Below are 13,577 nucleotides of genomic sequence, written 5' to 3' on the forward strand. Positions count from 1 at the left end.
CTCCATAAAGCCCAGAAAATCAGCAGGCAAGTCCTTCTGGAAGAATAAATGTCAAATCAAAAGGAAGGTTTTAAGCCAGTACTTTTTTTGGTCTTTCCTATAGATGTCCTATGAGAAACTTTCTACTTCACCTCCCTCCAGTGAGATCATCCCTTATTACTACAGAAATTAATGTGATGCTAAAAATAAGCATGGTGATGCTATATGGTATGATCAGCTGAGGAAAGAAACTGAAAGAGTGTAAGGTTTCTCACACAGAAAATTATAAAATACTAATGAAACACAAGGAATACATTACACATCCATTTTAATAGATCTAAATCACTTGCATATCTCTTTTTCTTTATGCACATCCACTTGAGCTTGTTTTAGTAAGACATTTGAAATCTGTCTCGTGCGTGTTTTTGAGTCTTACCACAACCTTGTCATTTAACAGTACTTTTTCATTTCCATGTGATTTCCAACATAGAAAATGCCATCTCCTCTAATTATCTCTACACTCTTAGAGACACCCTGCACTTAACTTCAGAGGTGTTGGAAAGCAAATAACTACCAGTGTGATCTCAAGCCTATCTCACAGCAGAATCTCACTAAGTTTCATGACTGTTTGTGTATAAACCGCAATATATAAAATGATATAGTAATTTGGTTTTTTCCCTGTATTTTATCCTTAGGGATTATGATGGCTGCTTGTATTTACATTTTGATACTACATGAGTCTAGTCGTGTTTAGGCCAGTCTAAGGTAAGGTGCCAATGTCTGCACACGATTTTTACCCATAAACCTCGTCTGGCACCCATCCACGTAAATCTTCCGAAAGGCTCTTGAGCTGGGCACACGAACGAGCACGGCCCAGGCCCGGCCGCGGCTGATGCAGGCGAGTCGTGCTGCTGCTCTTCCAGGCGGCCGCGGTCTCCCGGAAGCCCTCGCACGGCCGTTCCCTGGGGAAGGCCGATCAATAAAAACAAACCCTAGCTAATCCCGGGAATGAAGCACAAAACAGCTGGTATCAGACCTACCTCTACGCACCACAGCACTGAGCAGCCGGCCTGCCCGACGATAAGGGGGGCGAGGCGGAGAGCGCGCACTGCAGTACGACACACTATAGAAAACGATCCCCCCTCCCCCCCGCCCCTCGCTGCCTGCTGAGGGAAAGAGAAGCGGGGCTACATGAGGGCGCTGCTCCTTCGGATCGCCTCCTCGCCTTCCCCGAGCTGAAAGGCTGCCACAGGGCGCAGTCCTGCCGGCCCGGAGCTTCAGCAGCCCATCAGCCGCCGAGGAAGCGAGCAGTACCATGCCAGCGGAGCGAGGCCGAGCCGTGCTCGGCACCGCCCGGCACCGCCCGGCACCGCCCACCGCGGTGCCCGCAGCCGAGCCCGCTCTGCGCACGCGGGCGTGCCGCCCTCTCCTCCGCGGCGCCTGCGCGCTTCGCCCCTGGCCTGCGTGGGGGCCGGCCAAGTGTGGTGGCTGTCGGTGCCAGCGTGGGTTGCGGTTCCTCCTGCGCTTCGGCTGTCGGGCGTTCGTTCTCTCTTCCTCTGCTTAGTGCCGGCCCCTTTTTCCTTCCGCAGGGCCCTGCAGGCGGTTTGAAATTTACCGCAGTCTATCACTCGAGTTCCCGATGTGGCCGTAAGCGCCCGGCGCTGAAGGGGAGGAGGCAAGAGCGCGGGGCGGGGAAGAGGAGGGCGGCCTGGAGCGGAGCGGCTTGTCTGCCGGCAGCTCCGGTTCCCCCAACCCCTCGTGGGGGACGGGTGGGAGGGGACGGTGGAGAGGGTTAAGTGAGGTAGCAGTTCCCTTGCCGCGGCCCGTGGACGGTCCGTGTTTGACGGGCACTCTGGTTGCCTGGGGGCGGCTTTTGCCACTGTTCCCCTATCTCGGGGCGTAGGGAGTGAGGGAAGGAAGGAGCCTGAAGTGATTCCGGGATCCACGAGCCGCTCGCACCCCTGGAAGCGGTGGAGGGAAGAGTGAAACAATTCCCCCCCTCCCTCCTGAGGCGTCCCGGTGCTGCGGCAGGCTGGCCCGCAGGTAAGGCTCCCTGGGGCCCAGGCAGGGTAAGGGCGAGGGCCGGGAGGAGGAAGGGTGTCACAGACACAAAACTCGGGCGACGAAGCGGGGCGGGAACCCGGTTCTTCAGGTTTGGAGGAGCGGCTCAGCCGGAACTCGTTGGTCAGGTTGGCGAGCAGAAGGAGAAGCTTGGGGCGGCGGTGTGCGGCCCCTTCCGTGTGGCCGCGGTCAGGCTCGGTGCGGGCGGACCAGGGGAAGCAGAGCCCGGCCTGGCCCGAGCTCTTCCGGCGGGCTGCTCCCGCTCGCCCGGCGCGATCCCACCTCCTCACCCGCGAGAAGCTGCCGTGTGCCCCGCGGGGGCTGAGTGAAAACGGCGGCATGAGGGAAAAAGAAAAATGTGCTGAAATCACAGCTGTATGTATTTCGGTGCCTTTCTCTGTCCTGCTTCCTCGGAGCACGTTACCACGGCTTCGCTGTTCCCGGAGCAATAGGGCGTGCCCCCTCTGCAGCGAGCTGCCTTTTGGAGTCGGTCACTCTCGCTGATGATTAGTCGTTTGGGGTTTTTTATTTATTTTGGAGCACGCTGTTTTATTTTTAGTATACCCTGTTGCTATAAATGTAAAGACTTCATTGAAGATAAGAGAGATGAGCACATTCATGAGTTTGGAAGGAGCCCGAAAAGAGCTCTGGACTGTGATCTGCTCCATGTGTTTTAATTGATTTGCAGCTTGAATCCTAGCATGACTCTTTGAAAGGCAGTGTTATGTATTTTAGTGATAATAAAATTATTTTCTAGATGTAATACTGTGTTGACTTATATGATGTACTCGGTGATTTTTTCATTTTAGAGAGACATACAGACATTTTTTTTCTTGAAAAGAGGAAGGTCTAGGATCAATTTTCTCTCTTAAAAGTATCTTTATTAGGGTGAAACATCTTTGGAGATGTGAGGAGGGAGATTTGTTAAAAAGTGCAATATTAAATCAATGTTTTTCTGGGCTCTCTAAACGTTCATTTTTTCTTGATTGTGAAGTGATGTAACTAAATGTTTACTTGCGGTCCAGAAACAGTTACCCTCTTAATATACATCTGCTTCCTTGGTTAATGTAATTGCTTAGTGATGATGTAAGAATAGATAAAAGATACTTTAGCAGTATAAAATAGTTTGACGTATATGACATCATTTTGTTTCCTGTTTCTTGGGTTTGGAGGTATTTAGCTTACTGTGAAATTAGTCTTACCTGAACTGAAATCTTGACTGTAGCTAGAAACTTGTAAATACAAGACAGTTGTGTGAAATGTGTCAGGTGTAGCTTGTTGACCTAAACACCAGTATTTCTTGTGAATTGACTCCAGAGGAAGTTTTTTTTAAGTCTCATTCTCTCAGAAGATGGCACAGTGCTATAATACACGCAAACTTTCTGAAAGTGCCGTTTAGGCTCTGTATAGGGGGATCTCTAGAGCTTATTAAGGTCTAGATTTTCACATAGCACACAAGTTGGCATGTGGACATACCAAAGAAACCTAGATCAGTATCATATATAATTGAATAACTCTGGTATGTAATGGAAGCAGGGGATTAGAAATAAGTAATAGATTTGACACTGTGTTGTTGTTTATAAGATACTAATATGAAGATGAGTGGTGAGAGTAAGGACTTAGTGCAGCCCAGTAGCATTACAAAAAATTATTAGAACTGCTTTCTAAGAAAGTAATTTGATTTTATTATCTTAATATCTGGAAACTAGGTAACATGTTATTGTAGGTAAGGGACAGTTTGTTTATGCACTGTGTGCCCTGTAAAATAGTTTATGTAAGTAACACTGTCTGCCTGTGAAGGTGATGTTAAAGTTCCCATTTCCTTGAGCCAAGCTAGCAGTGTTAGATCTGCTTTAAGGGAAGAGGTGAAAGGGTTATTTACTAAGGAAAGGGCAGGTGGACATAAGTGTTTCTAAGCCTACTGACTTCACTACCACAGCAGAGTACTAGTCAGCAGGAATGATGTCAGCTGATAGTTTTCTCCAACTGCTGTTTCTTCTAAGGGATACCCAGAACAATTTCTGTCCCTTGCTGCAGTAGCTTTTCTTCATTGTACTGTAACTGTAGCACGAGTAGGAAAGAGTGTAGGAGTATATTAAATTGGTGAGGGAAAAATATTTTAAATAGTTGCAGCTTGTTACAGAATGTGGGTTGTTACCATGGGGCTCTCCATGTCATTAAAAAAAGTGGAGCCTCAATATAGCAGCAGAATTTGGTTTTTTAATGAGCAATGAATCATTCTTTTGCAAACTGACAAAAGGATACTCCTTTTGAAAAATCTGGCAGTATAAAAATGATGGTTGGTTGTTTCATTTTAGAATAAACAGTTCTGGAAGATCCTTATGTTTTTTTTTTTATTATGCATTTTCATAATTTTTTATAGTGCTCATTTTAGTACTGTCATCCCCTTATGTTTTAAAGTTCCATTTGAATTCTTAGTTTATTCCTGGATCATCAGCATTTATAGTAGCACTGATTCTAGAGAAGCCAATCTGTGTTACGCTGCTTCTCTGAAAGTTATACGTGCTTTATATTGTGCCCTGAGAGATCCTCTGGTGAGTCACCATTATAAGAGCTTTCCCAGATGCTGCGTGTAACTGATGATAATATCATGTATGTAATGTGCTTTGTGCAGCAGTCGTATCTCCAGTTGCAGCTGTTGGCAGCTGACTGGCAGAGAACTCATACTTCATAAAACAAGTCGTCACCACTTGAAATTGCAAGACATTGTTTTGGAATTTTGGTAATTTGTGAAGACTGGTGAAGGTCAGCAAAGATAGCTTGGTGCGTCTGGAGATGTCTCATAGTTCTACAGGGCTGTAGGATGCCTTTAGTGCATTGACTGTCTTGCAGTTCTTCATGTGTGCCAATGCTAGCTGGGCACTGTTACTCTTCATGGATTCGTCAGGCACTTGCAGACTCTTGCAAGCTGCATAATGTGTTTTTGATTGTCTTAACTGGGAACTTTCTGGTGGTCTCTAACTTAGTAACACCAGCAGACTGAGGGATTTCAACTCCTCTGAGGAATTGTATTTCTATTGCTAAATACCATGAACTCATAGGAAATTGTATTTCTCAGATTTTAAAATGGCAAGTAAACTGAAAATATACTGCATTAAGGTGTTGGATTGTTCAGTTGTCTAAAGAGTAACTTTTTTTCCTGAAAAAGCTGGCATAAACTTGTCCACTCAGAGCAGAAACTTTGTGCTAACAGTTTTTAAAGTGGGCCATGATTAGAGATGACCAGCTTCTTAAAACAGAAACACTATTCATCAGCTGAAATAACTTTGCCTCCAATATAGTGGTAAGCAGTGTAATCTTTTGGCAGATTGTAATTATATACTTTTCTCAGTCTTTGCGTTTTCCCTTTAATGTTAAGCTCTTTACCTCCTAGTAGCAGCTCTTTTTTGGCAATAGTTCTTGTTTTAGTTAATATTCTGAACAAGATTATTCTAAATGAAAATTCCAAATGAGTCCTTAAAATTATTGCATTAGAACTCAGTGTATTTCTTTCTCAGTGCATTAAAACCTAATCTATTTCTCTCTCTTCCTGCATGCCCCTTTGTTTGGTCATGGTCACCCCATGATCATGCAGCCCTTTTTCTTGCATAGGTGGTTTTGGACCCATGAGCAAACATATTAATTGCAAAGAGAGTGCCCTTGTATGGGGTCTTTCTTTTGAGGAAGACTCATGTTTCTGTCTTGCATAATTTTTAATTTTTCTATGTCTATTTGCTTTGACTCCTTTGAAGCTTGTTTAGACAAAGCACTGAAGATCAAGCAAACAAGATTGTGGTTTCCAATATTATTATGGTTCTTCTCATTTATGAATGCAACCGTTACAGTACTAATACTTTTGCTTTCAGATTAAGTTTCTAAAAGACATTAGTTCTAGAGCAGTGCTGTTCTTCTCTGTTGTTAAATCAATTATACAGAGATGATGTCTTCACAGGTGAAATTTAGTGATCTTGTAGTCTTGCTTGAAAGAGAAAAGGGGAGTTTTGGTCTGTTATTTATAGCCTGTTCACACTAAGGTATCTGGATCCTATGTGTGTAATGCCAAGTATGCTGGCGTACACCCAGGCGTTTAGAACAGGTGGTGCCATTGAAGGCCTGAACTCATAGTGTAGCTCACTTTTTTTTTCTGTAAGACAAATCAGGCTTTTTTCTAGGAAGCAAAAAAGAAAGTCAGAAGGTAATATGAAGAAGACTAGAGAGCAAAGACTTGTGGAAGAGATAAAATGTATATATGCCTGAAATGGAGACAAATGAGAGGGCATTTGAAGGATTTCGTAACAGGTCTTCTGGTTTGTTTGGGGACTTCAGACACTTCAGTGTTTTGGAATGAAATACAGCAGGATGTCAGTTCATCAGTTGTGTAATACAATGTGTAACCATGCTTATAGAATTAGGCATGTAATAGAGACGTGACTCAGGAATTTTCAACTGTAAATGCAGTAGATATTATAGTGTTCTTTCCTTTTGTATTAATTTTTCTAAACCGTAAAAGACAGTAGTAAACTGTTCTTTGATTGTGTTTTGGTGTTCTTGTTAGTTATTTTTCATGAAAAGTCTAGTGTGACAGTGCGTATTAAATTCTTTATCCCATGCAGCAGCAAAATTCTTTATCCCATGCAGCAAAATAACTTTTTGTGTAGTCAGAAAGTTATTGAAGTGAAACATCTTGGATGTATTTCTGCATGCATGTGAAGTATTGATATCTTGTATTTTCCTGAGAAGTAGCATAATGATATTCATAGTATTAGACTAATTAGCATATTAGCAATATGTCTAGGTTTCTGTGGTACTTAACTTTATAACAAGAAATTAAATACTCTGACATATATCAGCCTCATTAAAAGTTAAATGGAATGGAAGAAATGGTGACAAGACCCTTGAAGAAATATTAAAACATCTAATTAAAGAAAGCTTATATTGAGGTTTAGTTTCAAAGTTGAGAACAATAATAAGTATAGAACCATATATATATATATATTTTAGAAGGATTCTTTGGAGATCATCCTTTGCCTAAAGTATTGTCAGTTAGAAAAGATTTTTAAGAGCCTTGTCTAGTTAAGTTTTTACTTATCTTCAGGGATGGACATTTCACAGCCTTTCTAAGCTGGTGTTTAACTGTTCTGTTCTTCAACTCCAGAATCCCCTCCTTGCACATGACGTCTGCTGGAGATGTGGACACTCTAGATTTGTGTGTATCTGTGCTGTTCTCTAATATGTGCTGTGCTATCTCCTAATGCATGTGCCAGTGAGAGTATACCTAGCAAGCTCACACTCACACCCTTCAGGTGTGTACTGACCCTCCCTGTACTGACCACCTGCTAGCTGGAGTGCAGGATCTTCCCTCCACTAGGAGAGATGCTGTATTGGTTTAGCCTGGACAGATATCATGAAGTCAGTGCAATCACTTCTGACAGCATCAAACCAGAGTTTAACTGATGTTGTTATCTCTCCAAAGTCACTGCTACTGTCACTGTACAGACTTTCAATTTGATTTTCGTTTTATTTTCAAGAGGACTCCTTTATGTCAAACAAGTGCTTCTAATTTCCTTGTTTCTGTTTAATGTAACCAATGATCCTCTTGCTCTTCAACATGACCAGTTTTGGGCCCATACCCTGTCAGACAATTTTGCTGATTTGGTTCACACATACAAAGATTCCCATCTTCACATTTGTTATTATCCAGACCATTTGGCCAAGGGTGGGGCTTGGCAAGCACCCACCACTCTCACCCATGTCACTGAACAGTGGCCCTACAGTTTTCTTAGTCTGTGTTGTGTTCCCAATGTCCTTAGTAGCCTTTGTCTTTACTAGCCTTTGCCAGTTTTGGCTTCAGCTGACTTTTAACTTTCTTAATTCCTACTTTCAGAAAAAGGCAACATTTATGTCTACCTCTTCTGGGTCTTCTGTCCTGTTCACTCTTGTGTTTGGGCTCAGTCACAAGTTCTGTGCTCGTTCTGGGTGAGAAGCATGGCAGATGGCTGACAGGGATGCCACACTTGCCTTCCTCCATAGTGACTGAGATAAAGTGTGTTTTCCTCATCTGAAGCATCAGCATCTAATTTTTAGGAAATCACTACTCTGTAAATTAGTACTTCCTGTAAACTGAAGATAGTTTTACTAAAATTAGCTATATTTTAGCTATAACCCATTACATTCCCCATATCAGTCTGCCAGCTAAGGGCATTTCACTGAGTTAACAAACCAAAGTTTGTTGTCTCTTAGAAATTGCACGTTGTTTAAAGGATGTCAGCAAATGCGGTTCAAGTCTATGATATGTGCAGTTATTCTTCAGTTTTTACTTGTGAGGTAAATACTTTTAAAAGAAATACGGCCTTTAATGTGTCAAAATAATAATAATTTCATGTTTAGTGACTTTTTTTTAGTAGATAAATTGGATTTCTGTTCTTACATAAACCCATTTATTATAATAAACATTTCATGATTTTTCTTGTGGCTAGTGTATAACTTCATTAAAGCCTTCTGTAGTAGGGGTAATATTATTTTGTGTTACTGTAACTACTAGTTTGGGCCCTATCTGCTTTTAATATTTGAAGTCAGGCAATAAGAATTACTGCAAAAAGCTGCAGAGTTTTTGAGACCTTCAGAATGTGGACAGCAACCTCTAGCTCCGAGATTAAACCTTTGCCATGGAGATCTCCAAACTGCTTATGCATATATTTATCTAAATTTGCCTGAGTACAAGACATTCACTTGCTTTTTTTTAAGACTAAAAATACAGACTCCTACTAAATGTATTAGCAGTGACAATACTGAGCAGATGAAGAATAGTAAAATACCTGTAAAATTTGAAGCAGAGTATAAAATCTTGCTTGCAAGGAAAAGAAAGGGGTAGTGTTACAAAGTTATTAAGGGAAGGGTGGTGAAAAGGTGTAGAAGACATAAGAGAAAAAAAAAAGTCCTGTGATTCTGTTTGTTGCCTTTGAGTGCCAGAAAATATTCCAGGATATTTTGGCTTGGTGATTGCTGTGTAAAAGTAATAAAGTAAAAACCTCTGCTTGTACAAAAATACCCATCACCTTGGGTTTTTTCCTCCTTTCCCTTTGACTAAATTATAATCGGTTACTGAGTCCTTGCTAGTTAGATCCAGTAAGAAAGGTAGTTCTTGTGCCAGTTCAGTTTCAAAAGGATAGCCAGTAGTAGTTACCTTTTAGATATCTTCTTCCTGCAAATAGAAATTTTTATTATAACTAAGGTGTTTCCTCAAACTCTGTGTAGACTACTTACCTTGTTAAATAGCTGGACTACCACCAAATTCTAGTCTGACATTTGGGAGAACCTGGATGTCTGGAAGTAGGATTTCTTTAGGATATTTGGAAAAAAAAAACTAATATAGTTGTGCTTTTTGAAGTTTTTTTTTTTAATGTAACATTTTTTTGATTGAGGCTGTATGGGGTGTGTTTTGATTTGTTGGTCATTTTTATATGCTTGCAGTTCATGAGAGGTTTCTGGATGAAAAGTAGAAGGGTCTCTTATGTATTCTGGGTATATGATGGTAATATGTTACTCTCTTAATTTCCCAATTTGAGAATCTGTTTAGGCAAAAGAGTGGGTTTTTTGTGTAAAGATGTCTTTATTTCTGTTACAGTTAAACTTTTGCTTTAGAAGACAGCAGTTCAGTTGCAACTGCATGAGAACAGCTGCGTTAAAATGTAAATAAGCCACATCTACCTACTTGGATGCTTAGTAAAATTTGTCTGCTGAGTCTTTTCTGTTTTGAGGAGAGCTCTAAGGATGATGTAAATTTAATTCTCGAGCACATTGTTGTCTGTAGGGTTTTTTTTTCCCATCCGTAACTTAAAAGGATATATCTTTTTAGGAGTTGCATAAATTGTCAGACAACAGAGGTGTGTTTTTTGAGCAAGGAGCAGTTTACAGTTGCGCCTGACTTTGAAGTTGTAGGTAAACTCATGGGTTCTGTTCAGAAGAAAAATTCTAAATGTGCGCCTTGAAGGAGGCAATGGTGTTCTGTAAAGCTGCCGCAAGCTTTTGTGATAAAGTTTTGCCATTACATGCCAATTGTATGGGGATTACTTGGGTATTATGTAGCTAAAAATTGGAAAACTTAGGACATTTTGCAGTGTAGGTTGGTTGTTTGTTTTTAATTCCAGATCTTAATTAAAATTGAACTTTGTCCTGTCTGTGTTTTCAAATACAGATTCAGAGAATAAAAATGGGAACTCCTGGATCAGGACGGAAGAGAACTCCTGTGAAAGACAGGTTTTCTGCAGAAGATGAAGCTTTAAGCAACATTGCCAGAGAGGTTTGCTAATTTTAAAGTGTCTTGAATTCAGAAACAGGGATGAAAGTATTCTCACTATCTGAAAAGAGTTAATTTTTTTAAGATGTGCATTAGAAAGTGTAATTAGCCAAAAATATGACAATTAATATAAGCTAAGAGAATTATTGATCAAAAAATCACTTCAGTGTCAACATAGTGAGATATTAAATGTATGACTAGTGTAATTTCATAGATTTACACTTAAGCCTAGCAGCTATTTCTACAGATACTTTCATGCTTAAAGATAAATGAAAAATCCAGGTGCTATCTCAAGTGCAAAACTAAAGAAACATAAATGTTTATGATATTACAGTGTGTAGTATTTTTAAGATGGTAAGTATTGTGTATTGGTGTTGAATGTGTAGCAGTCATTATTAAGATATATTTGTAATAGAATCTATTTCAACTGTGAAAAGTCACATAAGCCTAATATGTACACTGTACCAGGAATTTCACCATCTAAAAAAAAAAAAAAAGAGGGCTGGATATAACCAGTGAAAAGTGCAATTAACAAGAAGTCGATACAAAAGGGAATTTTGTCCCACTGGATATAGGCAGCTGGAATTTAAAGTCTTAGAGATGTCTGTTTAGACCAGAGCTTTTATGGGTGGAAATGCTGTGACTAGGGAACAAAAACCTTAATACTGTTTGTATGCAAGTGGATCCAGGTTCTTTGGGCCTACATTATCTACAAAGCTGCTTGCCTTAGTCATAAATGAGTGCAAAATGGAGATCTTCTGATATGATGTAATAGTTGTCTGTATTTGTGCATGTAAGACAAAATAGGTAGGTGATAGGTCTCTGAAGAGAAAGCTTCTTTAGGTGTTTTCAAGTCTATCTGTCATAGACTGTAGGTTAAAGATATACTTTCTCAGTAAAAAAAAAAAAAATTGAGTCAGTAGCTTCTCAGAAAGTCATACTCACAGTCACCTTCTAATTCTAATACAAGTCTCACTCTATCAGCCAAGGTCTGTGTGGGACTCTGGATCATGCATGACCTCACTCATCAAGTTCCATCTCTCATTTTTTTGGGAGAACAGTGAATAAAAAAAGAAAGAATATGGCCTTAAATATCTTTGAGTATAGGCATGCTTCCATAACATCAGCTTGTTGTTTAATCTAGAAAAGGATCTCAATAGCAAGATGTAATACATATTATCTTACTTAAAGTTACTGTTGGGCTTTGTTCTTTCACATTCCATCTTTTTAGAAGACATTACTTACTACAATTGAATTGAGTCCTGTAATCCACGTCTCCTGTGGAAAATCTTCCCTGAAGGTGTTCTAGGTGTTACGAGATGGTAAATAGAATATGTTGAAGCAGAAGGCTGCACCCAGAATGATCTGTGTGGTGATCATAAATGCATAAAAGTGCTCTGGGATTACAAGCACTCACAAAATTGCACTAGGAAGTATTGGAATTTGTAATACAAAGAACTGTAGTGAAGTGACTCTAATGTAGTGCATGACATTTCAGGGTGGTTTTTCTCTAAAAGTTCACATTTCAGAAAGCGCACTTCTTATTCTTTGTTACCACTTCTAATTTGACAAAATTGTGATTTCCTTGTTCTATGGCATGTGTCAAAAAAAAAGGTGTCATCCTTTTAGTACCAGTAAACATTGCTTTCTAGGAAATTTTGGTTTAAGGAATTTGGCACTGATCCACTAAGTTAATTTCCATATAGTCATTTTTCTGTGCTGGTTGAATCTGATGTCTTGAATCTGATGTCATTTTATATGAAAATATTTCATGGACAATAAAGGCACTATTGTAGGATCTGAGGTGCCTGGTCAGTTTTCTTCCTCTTTGATATTTCTTCAATTTTTTTTCCATCTTTCCTCTGCATCAGAAAGTTTTCTTCTGTTGGCTGTCCCATCCCCTTCATTTCTTGTGCTTATGTAGAGAGCTTTTCCACATCTTTTCCTTGGGTGTGGGATTATGCATTGAGACAAGCATTTTTACAGTGTCTCTGTGTCACATGCAAATAGGCTAAAACATCAACACTGGAGTGAATTTCTGCCTTATTTCAAGAATTTTGTGTTACTAAACCTTTTTCTTAGGGACCTACTTTTTATACTATGGTGTATTATTTTTCCTGGCATTGAATTTCCTTGCTCAGTGGAACTTAGGAAGAGTAAAGGTCATGTACATATCCAGGGACTGGGATCCATCTGTGCATCCTTTCCTGGAAGCAGTGCACTCTCCCTATTTCACAGTGTCTGAAATGATGTAACTTGCAGTTGATCAGTTTGGAAGTCTTATCTTGGTAAAACAGTTTATCATGCTTTTTTCAGAAGCGGCAGGAGCAGGTGTAGATGTATTATCCATGTGTTCCCTGCAAGGAAATAAAAGAACTGTGGGTGTAAAAGCACCCAGCTACATTAAAATGGAGTCGTGGTGAGTGTATTCTAATTATAGCAAGGTTAATTTGAAGTCAGCTTATCTCTTAAAAAAAAAAAAAGTCTATCTCCTGTAAATATGTAGTTCCTTTATATGACCTTTTGGTTCTTTCTCTAGCTTTTGTAATGGATTTTGAAACTGCTAGCTTTCTCATTTTGGCAAAGAATAAGTTATCTGGTGTAGAAGACAGTTTAGTACATCTTGTGAAAAGTTTGAGCTTCCCTAAGTACGGATAATGATTGCCTGGTGTAAATTCAGGCTTCTGGCAACATTATATTCTCATTTGTTAAACAAAAAAGATTCCCATGTAACTAGATAAATGAAAATTGAGGTTCATATTCTCAAGGCTATGTTACAGTGTACATTGAATATGGCTGATATGATCTCAAGATGTTTTCCCTATGCGTTTTTTGTGGGAATTCTCTGCTTATTAAATTTTTTTGTGGACAGACTTTGGCTGATTTCTGCATCACTGCTTCACTTGTCTTTGTAGTTTGCAGACAAATCACTTATTTTAAATATTTAGCAGTCATCCCCTGTCATCACCATCTTTTAGAATTATATGAAACCTCTTTCTCCAAAACCAGTCTGATTATGTGAGAACGGAGGTTTCAGTCACTCTGGTGTTCTTGCAATCCCTGTGGTTCGTGCTTCGGTACAATGAATATCTTGGCAGAGTCAAAGGGTCTGACAGGTGTCATCTCACTATCCTCAACATGCCAAAGAGGACTTTGGGGGTACAATCAAGATTTATCATTCATAGCCTTTTTTTGGGTGTTACCATCAACAACTCCTCCATTCATCACGGTTGTGTAAGTA

At 40.1% G+C, this 13,577-nt stretch overlaps 1 protein-coding gene across 23 annotated transcripts in view; it reads left to right on the plus strand.

Moving 5' to 3' along the window:
• Nucleotides 1-1,477: 1,477 nt before the first annotated feature.
• The window catches only part of LRRFIP2 (LRR binding FLII interacting protein 2), a 55,422-nt gene continuing 43,322 nt past the window's right edge, over nucleotides 1,478-13,577 (plus strand). For 20 of the 23 annotated variants that reach the window (XM_015618656.2, XM_015618655.2, XM_015618659.2 and 17 more), the window contains exon 1: nucleotides 10,235-10,339. In XM_015618656.2, coding sequence (XP_015474142.1) covers nucleotides 10,250-10,339 — 90 coding nt within the window. In that variant the 5' untranslated portion in view covers nucleotides 10,235-10,249. Of the gene's footprint in view, nucleotides 1,655-1,693; nucleotides 2,023-10,234; nucleotides 10,340-13,577 lie in introns of those variants that run through there. The other 3 variants (XM_015618652.3, XM_015618650.3, XM_015618666.3) reach the window with 3 other exon arrangements.

Source organism: Parus major, chromosome 2, assembly GCF_001522545.3.
Source record: "Parus major isolate Abel chromosome 2, Parus_major1.1, whole genome shotgun sequence".
Taxonomy (NCBI): domain Eukaryota; kingdom Metazoa; phylum Chordata; class Aves; order Passeriformes; family Paridae; genus Parus; species Parus major.